Below are 23,417 nucleotides of genomic sequence, written 5' to 3'. Positions count from 1 at the left end.
AACATTCAATCACCAAGAGAGTCTGGTATTAGGGGACAACACCGGCATACATTATGTTAGTGGCACCTTAGTACCACTGAGCTCCATCGGACTTATTTCTGAGAAGGCAGAGATTTGTGCTTGTGAATTTTAATTTACTTCTAAATAAATCTGAAAATTAAACCCTTGAAAATAATATGGCTCACTTAGGCCTTGTTAATTTCAATGAGCTGTGTGATAGAAAAGGGAATATAGTTATATACTATCATCCACTTCAATGATTTTCTACTTATCCGGATCTATGAAGTTGGAAAAATTTTCTCCAAATCCAAAGACATTTTTCAATCTGTTGCCTTCCAGAAATTTTGGATTAAAGTTTGGCAAATTTCCAGCCACCATGCCATGGACATGCTTGGGAATTCTAGAGTTACACACCAAACCCATCTGGAATGCAACTCTTTGTTTAAGCATTCTGATATCCCATTTCATATACATTTTGTAAGATAAAACCAATGCTTTAAGGCTTTCAGAGCTTGACAGATACAAGTATTTTGGTTGCAGCCCACTCAGTTTATCATAAATTTACATACATCCAAACCTATATTTATAGTGCTATGATGCAAATTTATGATTATTTATGAATATAGAATTCAAAAAACAAGCTCTTGCCTTCAAACAATGAGTAGGGTCGATCAGGAATACGGCATCCATGTGCACCGTAGTCTAGACACCATTCAGCAAACTGAGAAAATATGACCAATAAATAGGAGAATTAGTAAGCTTCTTGCTAAATAACATACGTAAATAAATATGTAACTCTGCACTTATTACAGACCATATAGTGATGTTAATCTCTATTAGTGTTAATTCTAAAGAGAAAATGATCAGCAGTTTATATAATGAGCTCTAGTGAGCAACAAATGACCCACAGGTCATTAATTCAGAAATTCAACTGCTGAACTGTCAGAAGATAAGGGCCATCCCTAGTTTAGACCCTCATTTAGTTAAATTCAAATTTTTATCAAAAATAAATTGTATTATCATTATCAACATTATCATGCACACTCTTGCTCCTTAATTCCAAATACCTCCACTAAAATGACTGAATAAATAAAGTAAAAATCTAATTCCTCATTGAAACTTTTTTTTAAATTGGGAAGAAAATCAGCTGTGATTCTCCATAGCCTCTATTAACAATTGCTAATAGATTTTGTGACAGACTCTTGCATTTAAACAAACAAACCCAACCAAATTAGCAGCATCTTTTAAATTTGCAAATATAGAGTCCTGTACTTATCTAGCCTATCTTCAGTAGACAGACAACTGAGGTGGAAAATAGAGACTAAATACTTGGCTGGGGAGAGGGTGGAAATGGGAAAAACTATGGGCACAGTTGAGAAATGAAATAGAACACTTTAGAAGGGAACATGGCTGGCTGGTACCAGCCTACACTGTACCTCCGAATACAGATTTTTCTGTTGGTTTCTGCAATAATAATAAATATAGATTCTGGGCATACATCTGTTTTCCTTACTATCCCTTTAGGTGGTAATAATTTTAGCAGATGGCAGTCAAATTAATTCTTCATTTAGTACAACTGGAAGACTTAAAAGAAAATTGTGATTACTGTGTTCGAAGTAATCTTGATTTATGAAGTCCTTTCTGTTAGAAAATTAAATGGTACTTTTATGCAGTATTTTTTTCTGACTATGGGAATATAGAGTAGCTTATTCTTCTTGGTGATTTGACTAAAAAAAGAAATTTGTCAGGGATACATCAATAAGAAGAACAGAGGCTTAGTATTTCTCTAAACAAAGAGGAAGAAAGTACCTTGCAAGCTCGGTAAAGATACTTTTTATCTTGAGTAAGGTAATAGAGAGACAGGAAAGAGTAGCCATTTCCAGCGGTCCCATGGCAGATTCCGTATCCTTTCCTCAACAACCCCCTTTGCCAAATGATATCACTACATTCCATAGCATCCTTCAAATATTTATCTTCCTTGAAGACCTGTGGATATCAAGAAGCATAAAACCAGATGCCATTCTTTGCTAAACCTCAGCACAAGGTAGGAAAAAGTTTTGTAACTGGTGGTTCTCTACTTACAATTGCAATTAAGCCTGCAATTATGGTCATTAGCATGAAGGTTTTTAAACTAGTCACTACATGATCATGCCTGATTTTGCAATTGTCATTTAAGTATATGATTGTTAGGAAAAACACATTGTTTTCTATGGGGCATTTTTTTTTTGCTAAAAACTGGCAGTAAACATTGCTTTCTGGCAAAAAAACATTAATTGTAGTTATGTGCCCACAGGATGCTGCAAACAGAGATAAATGTGAGGCACTGCTGAGTGCCTAAAATGTCACCTAAGTACTGGGAGGGAGGTGGTCACTAGAACTTTAATTCTGGGTTATAAGCAACTTTTTGGGGGGGGGGGGGTCTATCTTAGCTTGGAATGTTTACTAGCTGTAAATCAAGCTACCTGTGCAAAGAAATATCCAGAGACTATTTGCACTCTCTCTGTGGAGGGATGAAACATGCTTTGCCATGGAACTGGGCAGGGGAATATTCTTTTATGTAGGAAAGAGTATTCTTTGTGAAAAAAGTATCTACATTTACCTATCTCTGCAGAATTGCTCATCCACATGAACTGTCATCCAGGTATTTCAAACTGCTTGCAAAAGCCCTATTCAGTACCATTACTCCCATAGCTACCTGAGCACATGAAAGTATTAAGGCTGACAAAACTTCTAAAAACTAACTTCTTTGATGAGGCGAATTTCCAGCTAAAGACTTCAAAGGTCTAATGTAATTTATCTGTTGTCTTCTGTCTCACCCCACTGTCTAAATCCAAACTGAAAGCTTCTCAAAACAAGATAGAGCTTCAATTTATAATATTCAATATAGATTTTTATGTTACAAGCTACAGAACTAATAAAAGAAACAGCCAGAATGCAGCTTTGCTTAAACTTTATTTAAAACAGAGTTTGTCTCAACTATGGGGAAACAAGCATTGTAACTTAATTCAATTTTAAGATGAACCTGATTAACGCACAGAAGAATAAAAACTGCATTACATTTTATAAAGAAACACTGCAAAGTGTTGGAAGAATGGATAGTATGTGCTACATAGGCTAATATTAAAAGTCTGAAAAAATACTTTTCATTTCAAAGCACATATTTTTTACTATCTTTGTGTGGTTCAAATAAGGACGCACCTTATAAGCTTGCATGAGCATATGGATGACTCCAGGTGCCCCATGACACCAATGCACCAGCCTGTCAGTTTCATTGCTTAAGGATGAGGGATAATTCCCAGATCGGAATTTTTTATGCCGCACATAGTCAATGCTTGGTTTCAAAAGTTCCATCAATGTCTCCCGTTCAACATTAGCTGCTGGCTGCAAAAGTAAATAAGATTTTTTTTTTACCCAGTAAAGAATACATTGTCATAAAAATGAAATCTTTTGATCACACAATTTGATGAGCCTCATATCCATGCTGAAGATCTGGAAAATAAATGCCCTAATTTATCTAAATTTCCCTTTGCTCACTATGTATTGATTTGTGTATTACCGGGGAGAGGGGGCAGTCTAGAAATTTAATAAATTATTATTATTAAATTATTATTATTATTATTATTATTATTATTATTATTATTATTATTATTATTATTATTATTATTATTATTATTATTATTATTATTATTATTATTATTATTATTTTATTATTATTATTACAAGAATTTAAACAATATTAACAGTAATACGATTCACTTAGCTTTCTGTGAAAAGTAGAAGAATAACTTGTTCATATACCAAGAGGGGTGTTAGCTCTCCTACATGTTTGGTGTTTCCATATTTTGCAATAGTAAAATACTTGAAGACAAATGGTTTTGGTTTGGACATTAAACTGGGATTGCAAAGTTACTATGCATAAATTCCATATGCAACAATATATATTTGCTGTGAAATAGCTCTATAAATCTTTGAAATCTGTATTCAAGGGTCACAATACATAATCAAGATGTGCATGAACAGGACTTGAGCAGCTTCTTCATTTATTCATTAAATGGATAAAACAAGAAAAATGATACCATCCTGAAGCTCAAACCCAGGCTCTTAATTTGTGGCACACAAACAAAACAGGATTGCAAGTCAATAACAATGATGACTATACCAATTCAGTCACTTATCTTTGATTCATTTGGAAGCAACAAATTAGGATCCTGGGTTTGCATCTCATATATGCTACTACTTATAGGACCAAGTCACCGCTTCCTCCTCTTTCTATAATATCTTAAGCTTTTATATCTCATAATGTGGATTATCCTGCACAGATGTACATTTGGGATTCAACCACAATGTGTTCATCCTTTGTTTCCACCCCTCTGTCTGGAGACAATGTGGACATCTTTCCCCTTTTCTTAACAGCCCAGCTTATATCAATAATTGGCCAATGGCAAAATGCAAAAGCAGCAGTTCAAGAATGACTTTGCTCTATGCAGGCAATTGATGGCAAATATTTCATTTCAGCCAGGGCTTCCCTTTGTATTGCTTTAGAGCCACTTTAAACTCTTGGCCTCATCAAGAAATAGACTAATAGAAATAGCAAAAGTGTCTTGAGTGCAGGATCAGAGTATTGGAGAGGCAGTGTTCATTCAGTGTTCACTCAGGGCCAAGCCTGATCTGTTCTCCAAAATTAAGTAATCATCTTGCTCACTGTTTATAATGGTTCTGAACAGGAATAAATGGCTTTTTCCACAATGTTGAGAAACTGCCAGTTACTATTGAATAGCTTCCCTTCCCAAACAAGGATTCCCCAATAAAAGATCTGTACTCTCCCAGTAGAGCAATATTTCAAGGTGGAATTAAAGAATTCCTTTTAGTATAGTCTGAAAAGTAGACAGCTGCAAAAAGTGACCTTTATAGAATTAGATGAACAAAAAACAAATACGTGGAACAGTTGGAACATCATGAAATCCTTGGTGCTGAGGTTGGTTTGCTTAAGAACTTTCATTCAACTAGGTAGCATCATTTGTGCTAGTGAGTATAGCATTTACTTCCTCAGTAGCTTATTCTGCCAGTGCTTGATTATTGGTCTGGTATTAATCGGCCGTTATTTGGTGTAGATTGCTGCAAAGGATATTATGTTTTTCTGTTTTCTTCTTAGCATTTTATTGGCTCTTTTGAATGATGTGTAAATGTAGCTTATCTATACATTCATTGATAGCTGATTTGTCTAATTGCCATGATTTAGGAGTTCTCTACTATTCTTGGGTTTAGTTTGGTCTTTGATACTCACAGAGACCCAGTTGAAATTGTGATTTGAGTCTGTCTCTGTGTTGTGAGATTAAGGACTTTTCTTGTCTTCTAACTGTTACTTGGTGTTCATGGATGTGCTCTGCTAGTCTTCTGTTTGGCTGCCATAAATAGTGCTTGTTACAGTCCTTATTCTATATTTTATTTATTTTATAGATAATTCTTGTGGTTTTTTTTCTTCTTTTCTTCTACTGTTAGGATTTTTGGTTTATTTAAGATGGTCTGGATGGTCCTCCAATTTTGGATTAACACCAGACAAAAAAAATCACACAGAAAAACAATATGCTAATCAAGGAACAACCAAGAAGAAAAGCACTGATGATGTTACCTAGTTGGGTAATGAAATATCTGAACTGTGAGCAAACAACCATGCTCAAAGAACCCCAAGCACTCAACTGTTCTGAGCTACAGGTATTCTCTTCTATTGAAACATGGGACATCACCTGCATAAGCATATAGTAAATCCCAGCCACACCATGGGCTGCCCCCACATACTGTTTCCGGTGCCACTGGTACAGCAATGGGCACCGCTCAGTCTTTCGTTCTTCCCTGGAAAAGTTTTTCCCTGATTCAATGATGGATTCCACAACCTTATGCAGACAGAGGAGGAAAAATACCAATATAATAGTACATTGTTCTTTTAATTTAATTATTATTTTCCCTAAGCAATGCAAATATATTCCTGCAGTGCTTGTCTTTTCTAAGAGGCTCCTTGGATACAAAGGAATCAATTCTACTCTCAGACAGCACCTGAGATTTCCTAAGCTATCATGTCATTGTTTCTATATAATGCAATATTTTATCACCCACAAAATCACTTTTATTACCAAGCTAGAGGGGATACTAAAATATCTAAGTTTGTTGGAATAATAATATATTACCTATTTGGACAGCACTCTTGCTATCACTGATTTCCTTCATTTCTGGACTATTTCAGAATCCCTGAATGATTTATCTTGTTATTACTAGTTTTTATAAGTTTTCAACAAGGCTAGATGCTGGAAAACAAGACTTATTCATCTTTGGTTAAGACATCCCCCCACCCCAGGACCTTTTGGTTTATATTCTATAATTTTCTGAAAACTAAGCATTCTCCTTTCCTGCTCTTGAATGCTGATATCAAGTTATTGCTTTAACTTCACCATTACTTAATAGGGAGTATTTCCAGGTTTCAAAAGGCAATGTGGATGTTTCCATGAGCCATACTATGTCCTTTGATACTCTGCACCCCCAAAATACACTGCAACAGAAAACCAGACACTCATTGTACCAAAGAAAAAGAAAGAAGGTAAGGTGGGTTATAAAATAGAACAGAGCAAGAGGAAAGTTATGACCCCAGGGACTATATCTGTGTCTTTTTCTACCTTCTTTTTTGGGAGTACACAGGCATGGACAGCAATATCATGTGGGCACTGCTTTAGATGTTTGGAAATTCCAAACATTTAGAGGCAAAATAGATACTTTAAAGTAAAAAACTATCAGTCCAAAGTGGATGGCTGTGAGAGCTTTAGTGTCTTAGGTAAACCTAAAAAATGAAAAGCAACTCCCCTCCTGATTGCTTCTGGGCTGGAGTTTTAAAATAAAACATTTGGGAAAAGGCAAAGAAAGACTTGGGTGAGTGTAGCATAGTTCAGCACAATGAAACGGCTGAGGTGGGATATACAAAAAAGAAGATAGGAATTACAAGAACTAAGCACTATGAACATCTAGAAATAGCCTCCTTTCCAAAGCAGATAATTCAAGTTGAACTCTCTGGAATATCAGTGAAAGAAAGAAAAAGTATACAAAAAGTATACAATTGGATTTAAGAATCCATTTGTGGGAAATTAGTATTCTTTAAATTTGAGTGTCTACAATATTAAAATTGAATTATGTAATTATGCAATGATGTAAATTAATACAAATGTCAATTGTGTGATTATGCAAATGACATCAGGTTTTGGGAAAAGTGGTTTTTTATTCTTTGGAAAATGAAATCTCACATACAAAGATGACAAATCCTACATACAAAGACAGTTGAATAGTCTACAAAATCAAGGTTTTGTTGTATTTCCCTTACCTCTTTGATTATTGATTGTGGCACTGTCTCAGGATCAATTTCAGTATTCAGATAAAGCAAAGCATACAGGTAGCCAGATCTTCCATAAAGCAACTCATCTGGAAGGTCAGAATCTGAAGCAAGGACTATTCTCTGGAGCTGCAAAAGTCTGTGCAAACCAGAATTGAGGAAATATGCAATAGCACTCTCATTTTTACATTAAATCTCAGATGTGATTATGGGATGGGTTCCTGCAAATCTTCATTTGATTTCTATTCAGATTATGTAGGATATGTCCTCCTAAAATGTCAAAGATAATGCAATACATGTGAAAGCGGGAGGAGCTTCTGGAGTTGTTAAAAGCTCCGTCATAAATGCCCCTGGCAGCCAGATATTTTGGGAGACAATTCTACAGATTCCAATCTCATTTATTTTTGATGAAGCATTTTTATAATCTCATCTTTATCACTCTTTGTTTATGTTTTACAATACTCCCCTTATTATTAGGGCATGGAGAAGTTCCATGTGACAGAGAGATATTATTTGCAAAAGTATGGCAGAGATTAATCTTCCACCAGGCATGGATTAGCAGGCAACTGATTAAAATTCTAAATATAAACATCAATAGAAGAGTGGAATCCCTATGAGCCAATCAACCATCCAATGTAGAGGCAAGAAATAACATAAAGAATGCAAACATCAAACATTTGGTCTTTTTGACTCTTCAATCATGACTGTTGTCAATTTCAAAGTACCTGAACGACAGGAAGACTTTCCAAAAGCCTCAAGATTAGAATATTACTTTCCAGAATATTTTTAAAAATTAGAATAAAAAAATTAAGAGTGACACACAAAATTAAAATAGGTCATTATTTAGCATAGAAAAAAGGACAACATGACGACAAAAATGCTCTATCATCATCGACAGGGGGATTACTGGGAGATTACTGGGACTGTTTGCCAGTAATCATCTGGCCGAAACAATCCAAAAGGCAATCTTTTACCAAGGAATACCAAGTTGATCTAGTCTTTTTTTCCTAGTCAATTTCACCCACTCACTTGGTCACACATTCCTTGGATTCATTATCATTTTTCATCTTGTGGTACACAACTGCTCCCACTGCCAAAGGTCCAGCATCACCACAAAGAAACGTAACTCTTCTTCCATTCAGATTACGTAGAATTCTCTTCACATAATCCAGAGATCTCTGTAGGTGAATTGGCTCCTTTGTCACACGATATAGCTGAAGATACAAGAGGGCTATGCCTGAAATTGTCACACAGAAAGAAAGATGGAAGATTTAGTTGGTGGTTTTCTCTGCACCTCTGATCACATATCTGATATACTGCACGCATCATTCATGTACACATCTAAATCCAGTAGTTTAACACATGTTAAGAGCAAGGCCTACCACTAAAGTATCACACGGCATAAAAACAATTCCTTACTGTTTTCTATTCTTTTTTCCCTTCTCTCTATAACTCTCTAGTGCTCTTCTTGTAAGAGAAAACTGTAAGAGTTGATTTTTGCTAAAAAAACTAAGAGAATTACTTGAATCAGTCTTGCAAAATATCTATATAACTGTTTCAATACTGATAAATTGTGGACTTTCATCACTCATATTACCACATTCTGGGCCAATTGCAAATTCTACATTATTTTCAAGTTCGACCCTATGTAGAGATGCAATTGTAGAAAGCCATACTTGATGTTACCCAGGATGTGTCACCCACATCATATCAATCTTCCCCAGAAAGGGATGCAATTGGTTATTAGCCAAAACTAATCAAAATCCCCCCTGTAGAGCTCCCAGATAAAAATAGGTTTCTTATGGGAAAGTTCAGTTTCACCCAGAAGAGAGTTGACCACATATAAGAGCCTTGGTGGTGCAGTGGTTAGAATGTAGTATTGCAGCCAAATTCTGCTGATTGCTGACTGCCAGCAGTTTGGCAGTTCGATTCTCAGCAACTGAAGGTTAACTCATCCTTCTACCCTTCCGAGGTTAGTAAAATGAGAATCCAGATTGTTGGGAGCATTATGTTTACTCTGTAAACCACTTAGACACCGCTGGAAAGCATTATGAAGCAATATATAATCTAAGTGCTGTTGCTGTAATTACCAAAATCTTGGACTTGTTTTAATTAATCTTTAGATTGTTCTTCAGCATCAGAGTATTACAGACTAAAACATCTCCAAAGAAGCTCCTGAAATAGCCAATCTTGAACTTTCAGGAAAGAAGTGCAACTGGGGATTATTATGTACTGGTAGAGCTGATTCATATCCATGTATAGTTTTCATAGATATTAAATAATGGGAACAAGATCAACCAAGCGCTATTTCACAGGACAATTCCCATGGAGGTCAAATTGATATCTCCCAAGATCACCTTCTGATAGCACTGTAAAAAGGAGAACCACTTGAACTCAAGCTGTTCAGATATTCAGGGGTATTAACAGAATTCCAATTTTTTTGTTTCAATTTCAGTTCCTGGTACATTTTGTCTATTAGCCTACCAAACCCAAGTGGGAAAATGTACTGGCTTCAAAAGATAGCAGTAGTTGTTTGATTGGTCAGAAAATAAGGATTGTACATCATAAATACTTGAAGGGAATACCAGGGCTGTAAAACTAGATCAAGAATGTGAAAAATATCGTGTGAATGGTAATTCACTTTTGTATTACTGCCAAGAAAATTACCTGGCTATGTGCACAAAATTATCAAAAGTCTTTGACTCAAGGAAGATTTTATTTAAATCCACTGACTTCCATTACTCTAGATCAGAGGTTTCAAACTCGTGTCGTCACATTGTGGTCATGTGACATATTGCTTCCCCCCCCTCTTTCACTAAAACGTGGTGGGCATGGCCAGCGTGTAATGCATGCAGCCTGCTGGCCCCTGCTCTAGATCAACATTTTTCAATTGGTGTAATTCAGAAGTATCAGGATTTAGCAATTATAGTCCTAACACCACCAAATGAATCAGGTATATTTTAGATAGCTTAATATATAGACCAAAAATGCTACTACTAAGTAGATGGAGTTATGTATAATGTATAATAATCATTGTTTTCTACAGTGTTAATTTTGTATTGACTGCTTCAAAACATTGAATTTGGTACTCAATGCATTTTGACCCCAAAATATAATATAACAGAATGGAATGGAACAGAACGGAACAGAACAGGTTCTTTATTGGCCAAGTGTGATTGGATACACAAAGAATATCTCCGGTGTATTAGCTCTCAGTGTACATACAAACAACAAAGCAGTAAGTCATAGATCATAAAGATAGTCATAAATCATGAGATACAAACCAGTGATAAATCATAAGATATCAATAGATGGTAGATGTAAGATAAGAAGGATAATAGCAATACAGCAATACATGGTAAATATCTTTAGACAGTGCTGTGAGAATTAGATGTTTAGCAGTGATGGCATGGGGGAAAATTGTATTTGTGTCTAGTTGTTTTGGCATGAAAATGCCAAATGTTATCCCAGTACTGGTACTCTTGAGATAGAAAAAGAGGGATTGCTGTGGAGAATGTACAGGACGTTTGCTATGCTGGGAAGGCCGCTGACATAGGAAAAGGGACAGATAGGAAGTCCTTCCCAGCCAACACAAAAGATAGTGTGATTTATTTGGCACTTATCATTTTTAGTACTCATTGAGCTTCCAACCAATTAACAGTGAGTATTGAGGTACCACTATATTTTGTATCACTGAAGAGAAGTATGTAGGCAAATAATGCATATTGGTAAATCATAGTATTTATTGAAATACAATTAAAATGGAAAAAAAAATACTAACGCTAACCCTAACTATCAATTGTCCTAGCTTGTCTTACAAGATCTATGGCTGCACAATGGATAACAACATATATAAGTCACTCTAAGCTTCTCCAAGAAGATAAACACAATGGGAAGGAAAACAATTCCAAAAACAAAAGTAACATGAATAGATTTACATTTAACTTACATAAAGCTCCAAAAATATTTTAACAGAATGTTGCATTTAAATGTTCATGTTCAAAACTAAGCCTTCTCCTAGGAGACTGATACAATTCCTCTTATTTCTTACTGTATGTCAAAGGTTCATAATGACTCAAGAATGAATTAGCAGTGACCTACCTGCACCAGAATTTTGTACTATTACATTTCTAAAAAAAAAGCAAGAGAGAGGCAGCAACATTTTTTTAAAAGCAACATTTCAGGAGCATTCAGCTGTTTCCATTTTTTAAAGCAAATAAATCACAAATGCTACAATTCTCCTCCTCCAGAGCCATCTGCCTGTTTTGCATCCTCCAGAGCCATTAAGAAGGAACAAACTGAAAAATACTGATCCCTTTTAATAATAGAGAGTGGGCTAATCTGCTTTCAAATTTAACTTTTGTTTGGGACAAAACCAAAGAAGCAAATGTTCTCTACCAAAATGCCAGCTTTTTAGATCACTCCCTGAGCTAATCCCTGGAAGCAATCTCTGGACAAGGCTAGAGCACAGAGAGTAGGGAGAAATAGCTCTCCAATAGTGATCTGAGTAACCAGTTCTAAGGACTGCTCCTCCATTGTTTATATCCCAGATGATCATTATCACAATTTATCCAAATCAAAAATTACTGCGCAACTCTGTTCTTATCTCTCCTTTTCCCTCTTTTTCTTTGTTAAGAATCTTTTAGGTTTTAAAGTTATTCTGTGTCTTTTCAGCTACATGGTGGAGTTAAAAATATGACAAAAATGTTAAATTTTGGATCATTTGTGTAAACTTTAAAAGGCTTCAAATGAAAAACTAGGTACCAAAAGTAAGAGGTATGAAAAACTATGTATGCTATCTTGTATCTCTATGTAAACTTTGTCCTGCAAAAACAATGCATATGCTGTGCCCACAAATTCCATTCCATTCCCAGCATCAATTCTTCCTTATTTATTTTGCTACCTTATATTCTTATTGGCCAGTCCTGGAGAGGAGCTGCACAGAACATTCAAGCATTGGAAACAACCAGGGTAATAATACATTTCAGGTTCTGCAATTCATTAGGCATTGCCTCTAAGAGACACCCATATAAGGGGATTAGATAACACTTACAGCTCCCAAATCCCCCTTCTCACTCCCCAAAAATTCAACAATTCTTTCTTGCCATCTATGCATCTCAGAGAATAAATCTGTATTTTTGTTTGTTTTCATTTTGTTCACATATTTCTTTGTTATAGAAAATTTTACTTTATTCAAAAAAGATTAAAATACAAAACACAAAAATATTTTAAAAAACAAAAGAATAAAATACAACAAAAAGACATTAATAAAAAAAGTCTCTTAAAAGAAACTAACACATACATCTAACATCCTCCCTAGTTGAATATTGATTAGTATAATACAGCAATGTTAATTTCCCCACCCCCCTTGGATAACAGGTCAAAATAATTTCAAACTGTTAATGTACTAAATCTACTTAAAAATTATTGGCCTGACATTTATAAACTATATTAATAACAAAATGGTTAACAATTAACACAACAATAATAAACATATTATGTAAAAGTATAAGAATAACAGAAATGAATAAAAATTGTAAACTGTAATTAAAAAAAACCCAAAAGTTGAGATTTCAATACCCTGTTAACAAATGATTATTCTGATCAACCTGCAGAAAATTTACCATGGCTTGAGTCTCCAGTCATCCCAAATATTAACCCTAATTGATCCTGGATCAAATATTAATGTTTGCTTCTTTATACCATCTCTTATCAATTGCTGATTGATTACAGTATTTTTCGAAGTATAAGACACACCAAGATTTTGAAGAGACAAATTTAAAAAAAGTTTTTGCATTCTGCAGACCTCCCCAAAACGATCCGTTTTTTGCAAAAATGGGCCTGTTTTTTTTAAAGGGCATGAATAGCCTTTAGGAGGCTTGTAGAGTGCTCTTGGGTGGTGCCCCTCCAAATGAGCAAAAACCAGCCCATTTTAATAAAATCCAAAGTCCAGTGTGGTCTGGACTCCTTATAGTATTCCCATCGACCCAGAAAAAAATTGTCCCTCAATGACTAAGTATATTTCAAGCCTGCATCAAAAGAAGGAAGAATTTTCCCTCTATGTGATCATACATTAAAAAAAAAAGCATTTGGAGACGACTTCCGGTTCCTGCTGGCGACGGACGTGTTGTCCGCTGCTCGTCTCCCCGGTGGGTTCCATAAGGAGCACAGGGGGCCCTGGAGGGGTCCCCTGCCGAAGGGCGGCTTGCTGAAGCCCCCTGGAATTGGCGGCAGCAGGCGGGGGTGCTTTTCAGCTTCGCCTAGGAGCCGGGGAGCGGAGGGGGGGTGAGGGACAGCATTGCGCTGTCCGCCCTTTTGCCGAATGGATCCGGAGGAGAGAGTCTGCCTGGAGAAGTGCGGCTGGAGCCTGGTGGTGGGGAATCCATCCTGAACTCTCTGACCGTTTAAAAGAAAAGCAGCAGACTTCTGTAAATTCTGTGTTCAATCTATTTGAATGGAGATTAGAGGGGGGTGTTTCTTTCTTCTCCCCCCCCCTCGGATTAAGCGGCATTTGAACGATCTCTCTTAGAAGAGAGAGAACAAAGGCTGACCTGTCACTTGTACTAGCTAACTGAGAAAGATTGTTTCACAACTGCTAGAAATGACTATGGAACCATTTTTCCTTTAAAAGCTTTGATAGAGACTTCCGTTTTCTTTCTCCCTGTGGAAAGAGGAGCCAAGATGGCGCCCGCCCTTCTTCGTTTGTCTACTTATAAATGAAGTCTGCCCTTTGAAACTACCTTCAGCCTTATTACTCTCTCTGAGGGAAACCAAGACCCCTCCCTGATATGTGGCTACTCTGAACTTTGACTATTTGATCCCCTTCTTTTGGTTTGCCTCGGTGCCTTGGAACTGTGAACTGGCGCTTTCGGCTCTGTTTGCCTCTTGGGATCAGCACAGCTGCGCAATCCTCGGACACCATCTTTTTGGGAAAAGACTTACATCTCTGAATTTTAAACAAATGGGGCCTAAGAAACCACCAACGGGCAAGTCACTTTCGGCCCCATCTACCTCCTCCAGTCCCAGTATGCAACAAACGAAAATTACCTCACTGTTACAGCAAGAAGGGACAGGAGAGGGACCAAAAGAACTATCTGTCTCTCAAATGTTTCAAGAAATTATGAGGGGTCAAAATGAATTGAAAAAAGAAATGACAGAGCTCAAAGAAGACCTCAGAGATGTTAAACATCATATTGCAGAAAATAAACAAAGGATTGTGGTGTTAGAGGAGGGTGCGGCTGGGTTGAGGGAAGAGATTAAAACAATCTGGAAGGGAAATGCAGAATTGGAAAACGTTTTGGCAAAAATAGAATTTGAAAGAATGTTCTTTTTTCTTAGATTCCAGAACCTACCAGAGACAGAAAATGAAGACCTTAAGGATATCATGAGTACAATCTTAGCAGATTATATTAAGAGAGATAAAAAACAGCTGTGGTGGGATATGGACCTAGTCTATAGGATAAATTCAGCATATTTTAGAAGTCATAATGTTCCAAGGGAGGTACATGTTAAATTTCTCAGGAGGACCACAAGGGATGAGGTACTCGGAACCCAAAGGGAGAGACCATTGAAATATAAAGATGAAGAAATCACCATCCTTAAACAGATTCCAAAAAAGATAAGAGAGGAGGAAGTATTCCTCCTTATCAAAGAAACTATACAATAAAGGAATTTGGTTTAGATGGTTATTGCCAGAAGGAATGTTGATTTTTTGGGAGGGAAACAGGATAAGAATTAATACAGTGCAGGAGGCGGAAGCCTTCATTAAAAAGAATTTTCCCCTCCTAGAGGACAAACATAGCGAAGGTGGTGGAAGGGACACTAAGGTGCAAGATAAGAAGGAGGGGGGGCTGAGGCTTCCTCTGGGGACAGGGACGAAGGAGCAATATCTAAAAGGCTCAGATCACAAAAATAAAAGTATTTGAAATAATAGCAATTGGTAATATTCTAGAAAGTGACAAAGGAAAATGAATGAACACATGGTTGAAAATATAGAATAAGACCTTGTTTTCTGCTTATCTTTTATCTTTTGTTTTTAAGATTGTAAAAATTGTGAGTTTTGGATGGGTTTCTATCACTAGTGTGGGAGCTGCCAAAAATTTTTGTATCCCCTTACCTTTTCCCATATATGTATAAAAACCAATAAATGTTTTTGGAAAAAAAAGCATTTGATTTTCTGAATGAAATGCTTCTGAATTAAAAAGAAGATGGGGGATTCTAAGAAGAGCTCAGAGAACAATAACAAAGATTAGAGGATGGAAGCTAAAACATACAAAGAATAATTGCAGGAATTGGATATGTCTATAATACAATACAATAATAAAATAGAAGAGTTGGAAGGGATCTTGGAGGTCTTTTACTCCAACCCCCTGCCTAGGCAGGAAACCTACACCATTCAGACAACTGTCTATCTAGCATCTTCTTAAAGACTTCTGGAGGAAAACTGTTCCACTGATTAATTGTTCTAACTGTCAGGAAATTTCTCCTCAGTTCTAAGTTGCTTCTCTCCTTGATTAGTTTCCACCCATTGCTTCTTGTTCTGCCCTCTGGTGCTTTGGAGAACAGCTTGATTCCCTCTTCTTTGTGGCAACCCCTGAGATATTGGAAGACTGCGATCATGTCTCCGCTAGTCCTTCTTTCCATTGAACTAGACATACCCAGTTCCTGGAACCGTTCCTCATGTTTTAGCCTCCAGTCTCCTAATCATCTTTGTTGCTCTTCTCTGGACTCTTTCTAGAGTCTCCACATCTTTTTTACATCATAGCGACAAAAACTGAATGCAGTATTCCAAGTGTGGTCTTACCAAGGCATTATAAAGTGGTATTAACACTTCACATGATCTTGATTCTATCCCCCCGTTTATGCAGCATAGAACTGTGTTGGCTTTTTGGCAGCTGCTGCACACCGCTGGCTCATATTTAATTGATTGTCCACTAGGATTCCAAGATCCCTCTCACAGTTACTACTATTGAGCAAGGTACCACCTATACTGTACCTGTGCATTTGGTTTTTCTTGCCTAAATGTAGAACCTTACTTTTTTCACCATTGAATTTCATTTTGTTAGATAGTGCCCAATGTTCAGGTTTGTCAAGATCCTTCTGTATCTTAAGCCTATCTTCTGGAGTATTGGCTATTCCTGCCATCTTGGTGTCATCTGCAAATTTGATGAGTTCTCCATTTATCCCCTCATCTAAATCATTGATGAAGATGTTGAAGAGTACTGGGTCCAAAACAGAGCCTTGGGGTACTCCACTGCATACTTCCCTCCATGTAGATGCAGTTCCATTAAGGACTACACATTGAGTGCGGTTGGTCAGCTAGTTACGAATTCATCTGGTGGTAATGCTGTCTAACCCACATTTTTCTACTTTATCTAGTATTAGATTATGGTCTACTTTTATCAAAGCTTTGCTGAAGTCCAAGTAAATAATATCGACAGCATTCCTCTGGTCCAATAATTTTGTCACTTTGTCGAAGAATGCAATAAGATTAGTCTGGCATGATCTGTTTTTGACAAACCTATGTTGAATTTTGGCTATTACTTTGTTTACTTCTAGGCGTTCACTAATCCGTTGCTTGATTATCTTTTCTAGAATCTTTCCTTGTATTGAGGCTGATAGGTCTGTAGTTTTCTGGATCGATTATTTTTCCTTTTTTGAAGATGGGAACCACATCAGCTCTTTTCCAGTCCTCTGGCAGTTCCCCAGTGCTCCAGGATCTCTGAAAGATATAGTTCAGTGGTTCTGAGATCTCGTCTGCCAGTTGCTTCAGAACCCTGGGGTGTAATCCATCCGGTCCTGGTGATTTGAACTCGTCTAGGGTAGACAGGTGCTCACTTACCATTTTCTTCCCTATTTCAATTGTGTTCCTAATCTGATTTTTGTGGTGCTGTTGGACTATTTTATCCCTTTGTGTAAAGACAGATGCAAAAAATGAGTTAAATAGTTTGCTTTCTCCCTGTTGCTTGTCACCTTCTTGCCACTTTCTCCCAGCAATGGACCAATTGTTTCCTTGACATTTTTCTTGTTTTTATCATGTTGGAAGAAGCTTTATTTTGTTAGTTTTTACTTTTGTGGCAAGCCTTTCTTCATTTGTGAGCCTTCCAGAAGTTCTGGGTACTCCATCAATGGAGATTTTAAAGAAGAGATTGGACAGCCGTTTGTTTGAAATGATATAATTTCCTGCTTGAGCAGAGGGTTAGACCTCCAAGGTCCTTTCCAAATATGTTATCCTTGTTCTGTGCCTTCTTCACAATACTATCAAATATGCTACAGATGTATTCATAGAAGGAGAGGCAAAACATTATTATCAACAATTGGCATATCAACGGAATGCAACCTGAATGTATAATCTAGTGCTTGATACATAGTGAAGCTCTTATGACTTCATTTCCAAATCGACTATCAAAGAGTTTAGGTATCTCACCTGTCCAGCCAGTATATGCAGAGCAGTCGTGAGGATCTGCTGTTTTTAAGCCTTCTTCCATTTGCTGCAATAAGTCTTTAATTTTAGTTGTAATTTTCTTATTAAAATATGGGGTGATCTGCAAAAAGATAAGGTAGAGAAAGGTCTGATTCAGTTAACAAATTAAAACTTCGTGAATAAAACATACAAATCTTAAGCAATAAATCACATTTAAATAATAAGATTTATGCAATAAATTACATTACACATGTAATACGTAAACAATGGAGAGGTTATAAAAAGTTTGGGGACTGAAATATTTTAACCCTCAAAACTTTCCGTTTTGGATGGAATTAATTATTTTACCTGAATAGTTCAAACTTTACTGGAAATATTCCATTTTGAAATGCAGCATTTTGACTACAAAACAGAAATCACAACACTCCCCCTTCAAGAACAGTACATTCCAGGATGTCCCAAACCCAGTTCTGAATTGGAACACGGTATTTTGTATTTCATCATTTTGATCCTGAACTGTTTTACATCTTCCTAATTCACACAAAATTGAAAGCCAAACCAGTAAAACCACATTAAGTTCTAACATTATGTATGAGCTCAAGCATCATGTTTGTTTAGCACTCAAAGGAAAATAACATCCAGCAACTTTTAGACTTAGTGTTTCATAATGATTTAATTACTCTGGCCAAGTAAAACTTTCAACAAAACTTTCAACTTTCAACAACTACTCTGTCTCTGCTTCAACCACCTTTTTTTTACTTTATAGGTATTGTTTTGGCAGCAAATATAAAAATAAATGGCACCCATTTATTGTTTCTTGCTACATGATTGCATGCTTTCAGTAAGGTTTCATTCAAATTTCCTTTGTTTTTCAATTTTTTTCTTTGAAACAACAAGAATTTTGTAATTTAGCATTAATAATGGATTGCTATTTGTTCATAAATGAGGAGAAGACGACAAGAAGCAACTACAGGTATTTATGTTGCTAAGTGAGAGATTTGTTAAGTGAGGTTTGCCCCATTTTACAATCTTTCTTGCCACAGCTGTTAAGTGAACTATTGCAGTTGTTAAGTTAGTAACATAGTTGTTAAGTAAATCTGGTTTCCCATGGATTTTGCTTGTCAGAAGATTGCAAAAGCTGATCACATGACTCAGAACATATGCAACTGTCGTAAATATGAACCAGTTTTCAAACATCCAAATTTTGATCATGTGACTATGGCAATGCTGCAATTGTCATGTGTGAAAAATGGTCATCACTTTTTTCAGTGGTTAGTGATCCTGAGTGATGGTGGTTGTTCTTTCTTAGTTGGCAACAATGTATGTTTCATGTTAAACATGTATGCTCTACCAACTCAATAAAGTAATGCACACGGTAAGCTACATAAATCTATATTAAGATTTAGGTTTGCATTACAAAGTATCAACCATTATTTGGGCTCAATGTAATATTTTTAAAGAGATGTCCAGCAAATCTTTCAACTTAATGTGTTGAATTTGAGTTACAGGAATCTGATAATATGCGGAAAATAATGAGCTGAAACTAGCCAACCTGTCATACAATATTTTGAAGGAATGATTTATTCATCTAATAAAGAGAAAATAGCCATCTATAACCATAAGATTTCCAAGAAGGTATTATTTCTTTAGAAGAAGTCTTGTATTTTGTAAAGAACTAGCCTACAACTGGACAATACTACAATTATGAGCCACTGGGTAATATTTTCTTTCTAAGCAGCGGATTAGCAATTTTTGTTACTTGAAAGAGATTCATTTTCAAACCTATTTAAATTTCTGCTTTTAGTTATTCTCTAGAAAAAAATCCCTTAATTCAATAGTGTGTGATTCTGCAGATTATAATGGATTTTTCAGTGGCTTTTCACACCATTAGTCATGAATCATTCCAAATACATATACTGAGCTGGAGTATGGACTTCATTATTTGATGTCCAATACCTTGGCATAATTTTGGAACTGTACATTTTATATATATATATATATATATATATATATATATATATATATATATATATATATATATATATATATATATATATATATATATATATATATATATATATATATATATATATATATATATATATATATATATATATATATATATATATATATATATATATATATATATATATATATATATATATTAAATGCATTTGGTGTATTTAACTTCAAACATTTAAATGAATGCATACATTTCAAGCATACATTTCCCCTTTGCTTGCTATATCAATTACAGTAAGGGTTTCTGACAGTATATAAAAATAGTCTTTTTGGGACCATGTTAGGTGATTTACCAAAGCGGTAACTCTGAGTCTTCAGTACAAATAAAAAGTATGATCAATCTCAAGTGTATGCTAAATAACTAAACATCACTAAATCATCTGAAGTTGTCCCAATTAACTACTCCCGCCAGCTAAATAATGTTTGCCATGAATTATCATTAGTCTTAAACTCACTCCTAAAGAACCAATTAGAATCTAAACTGAATCTTAATTATATGGAGTTGTTGTTGTTCAAAATATCAGGGTACATATACTCAGTAAATTAATTTTTAATATTCATGGTTCAACTACACAAAGTCTATTTTAGTCCTAGAAAAAAAACTGACATCTGAAGGCAACTTCTGATTGTGCTTTGCAAACCATCTGTCATAACTCAGGTACTCAAGTTATATTTGACAAAATATTATGAGACTATGGTACTGGTCTTGACATTAGAGTCAAAATAAATGACAAGCAGCAGTTATTGTGCATATCATTTGCTTATTAATTTCAATATAGACATTGGTTTGGAGAAAATATAAGCATTCAGAAATAGAAAGCTGGAGATGAGACAGATGGGATATGAGAACAAAAGCAAAAAATCCCACTCGTAGGTGTGAACTGCAGGCAAGCGTTCATGGTAGGAGCTGTAGATTTCAGAGAGAATGAATTTGGAAGTCTGACATGATTGTTTTCTCTTTTTATTATCTATAGTTCATAGTTAAAATACATATTTTAAAATATTTTAAATATAACATTCAGATTTCCTTTAGCTAAAACCTTTGCCTTTCTCTACTGCATCAAAAAAAAAAACTTGTTGCCTCTCCTTATAGGTACAAATGTGAAAGTTCTATTTTGATGCAATTAGGAAGCAGAAAAATTGCAGTTCTGCTTTGCAGAATTGCAAAGTGAAGTTCACTCACAGGATTCCCTCCAAGTTGGAGGAACCCTATCTGGTCTTGTAATCAGCACCATTTTAATTGGAAAAAAAATCCCAATGTAGTTCCAGGGACATTGTTTTTGCTTGAAAGAAAAATATTGTAACTTGGCAGATTTGGTAGTTGCCCAGTGATGCTGCATTAGTGTCAATTCTGTATCCTGGAAACAATTCTGGATACAAGCATTTCAGATTTGTGAATTACCAAGTGACAACCAGATATCCATATATGGCAGCCTACTCTGTGGTTGAAAATGAAAAACAACAATTATTACTATACAAATGACATGTCTGGCAGGAACTATAAGGGATTGGGACATGTCATTAATTATTTCAAGATAATATACTGGTCTTTGGGACAAGAAAAAAAGACAAAACGTTTCTACTCTAAACAGAAAAATCCACTAAAAGACAGTTAAAGGAAAAATGAGGAGAGGTTTTGGAAGGAAAATTGGCAGACTAGGAAATTACAATTTATTAATTTTTTTGCAAGGCTGAAATAAGGTTAAGACTGGATTGGAATTTATAAACATTAGCTTTATATTCTTACCTAAATAACCATGTATTGAACTGTGAAACACAACAGCTTCTCTTGACAGCACATATTCCAATTCTTATTGAGCAAAATGGATAACAAAATATTTTAATATTATAGTTCTAGTCATGGAAACAGCAGGAATTGGATTTCTGCTTTTTTGTTGCTTGCTTATTTGTTTTTTCTTGTTCACTCCTAGACAAGTTTGCTTAAAATAAAAATCCAAGGCACATGGTGGGTGGGTGGGTGATTGCATTAGTTAATATCCTGCCAAGCATTATTATTTGTTTGGATATTGAATTTTGTTGCTATAGTCCTGGAAGACTCAGGGAGATACCAAAAGAGAGGTTGCTTATTTCAGGTTTAGAACCAGAGAATATGTAATGGGCAGATAGCTACACTTCTTGAAAGTAGATCCTACAGGAGTCAGGAAGGCTTATTTCTGAGTACAGATTACATGGTATAATGGATTTCCCTGTCATCTGCTTAAAGATGTCAGTCAATTCTACAATTATTTTCCAAAAGCCTCCTTTTGCATAAGTGACCTTTCTATGACTTATTATATTGAACTGGCTCAAATAAGCACATTTTATTTCAGAACATGGGAAAATTGTTGCCAGAAATTGTTACCACAAACCTTAACACTTCCCCACATTGTCAAAGCATACCAAATTGTACCTCCAATTTATACTGATTCAGTATAATTACATATTATACCGAATCAGTATATGTCCTGTGAAAGAAAATCCATAGAAATTACTGGTAGTTCTGATGCATGAGATGGACTGGGATTGCCAAGAGATAATTCTCAATAATTGATTAAAGTGCAGACTTCATGCTCCTTTGTGAAAATTCATGATAGTTCAAGAAATATCAGATATTTTCTTCAAGTCTATTTGCTAAGATACTGGAATGTTAACCGCGACGATCACTTCATATGACAAGTTCTCCAATTTATACTTCCATCATATTTATTTATTTGATTTTTATCCTATCTTAGTTTTTTGCCAGCTCAACATTGCTTACATCCCTAATGTTCCTATCTCCTATTTTCACACACCCCTGCAAGGTGGGTTGGGTTGGGTTAGTGGGCAGTGACAGGCCCAAATCACTCAACAGGCTTACATAGGAGTTCCCAGACACCTTCCTAAAAATCTGATAAAGCAGATGAGGTTCACAGGATAGAATCCTGCTCCTCCATTGATATAACAGTAATTTCAGTATATGAGATGGAATTACAAAAATAGCTATTAAAAAGAGGGAGGGAATTTCTACAATCAGTGAGTATATGGGAAAGTAATCATCCCATTATATTTTCCACCAGCCTGGTAATACGTGAAAGACAGCTAAACGTCACTGATATACTATTTTTTAAAACAATCATACAGACAAGGACACAGCCCTTCCATCCAGTTCTTGACGTTGGCGGGGCTTTGATTAGGTCCCAAGTTCTTCCACACGCTTTGGGTGTGGAGAAAGGCCTGGAGGCGAAGGAGCCTAGTATTAACGCGAGGGACCTAAAAGAGGGGCACACAAATGCTAGGCGAGAAACCTGCGGTCCATAACGGAACGCCCTGACACCAAAAAGAGCCCCTTTTCCCTCAGAAGAGACTCCGGCCGGGCCTGCATCTAGCTTACCTGCCCGTCGCTCTCGAAGGGGAGGGAGTCGTCTCGTTGGGGCGAAGCCGAACTGCATCGATTGCCTTCCAAGTCGCTGGGGGTAGCCAAAGTGCTGCTGCCCGAGGCGGTGCTTCCATGAGGCTGATAATCTGGATAGGGGTTGTTGAACGCCCTCTCCTCCATCTCCGCTTCGCTTCCCAATTGTACCTTCAGCCGTTTGGACATGCCCTCTCCCATCTCAGCCTGCCCCC

At 36.1% G+C, this 23,417-nt stretch overlaps 1 protein-coding gene across 2 annotated transcripts in view; it reads right to left on the bottom strand.

The window, feature by feature from the left end:
• The window catches only part of LANCL2 (LanC like glutathione S-transferase 2), a 25,279-nt gene extending 1,862 nt beyond the window's left edge, over window positions 1–23,417 (bottom strand). The window contains exons 1-10 of one of the 2 annotated variants that reach the window (XM_081971053.1): window positions 23,178–23,383; window positions 22,933–23,043; window positions 22,672–22,741; window positions 17,796–17,913; window positions 8,399–8,606; window positions 7,361–7,508; window positions 5,745–5,891; window positions 3,199–3,381; window positions 1,810–1,986; window positions 649–721 (exon numbers count right to left, since the gene is read on the bottom strand). In XM_081971053.1, the coding sequence (XP_081827179.1) occupies window positions 649–721; window positions 1,810–1,986; window positions 3,199–3,381; window positions 5,745–5,891; window positions 7,361–7,508; window positions 8,399–8,606; window positions 17,796–17,913; window positions 22,672–22,741; window positions 22,933–23,043; window positions 23,178–23,242 (1,300 nt within the window). In that variant the 5' untranslated portion in view covers window positions 23,243–23,383. Of the gene's footprint in view, window positions 1–648; window positions 722–1,809; window positions 1,987–3,198; window positions 3,382–5,744; window positions 5,892–7,360; window positions 7,509–8,398; window positions 8,607–17,795; window positions 17,914–22,671; window positions 22,742–22,932; window positions 23,044–23,177 lie in introns of both variants that reach the window. The other variant, XM_081971052.1, reaches the window with a different exon arrangement.

Source organism: Natrix helvetica, assembly GCF_964273705.1.
Source record: "Natrix helvetica genome assembly, chromosome: Z".
Lineage (NCBI taxonomy): Eukaryota > Metazoa > Chordata > Lepidosauria > Squamata > Natricidae > Natrix > Natrix helvetica.
This window is presented reverse-complemented; position numbering and strand designations above follow the sequence as displayed.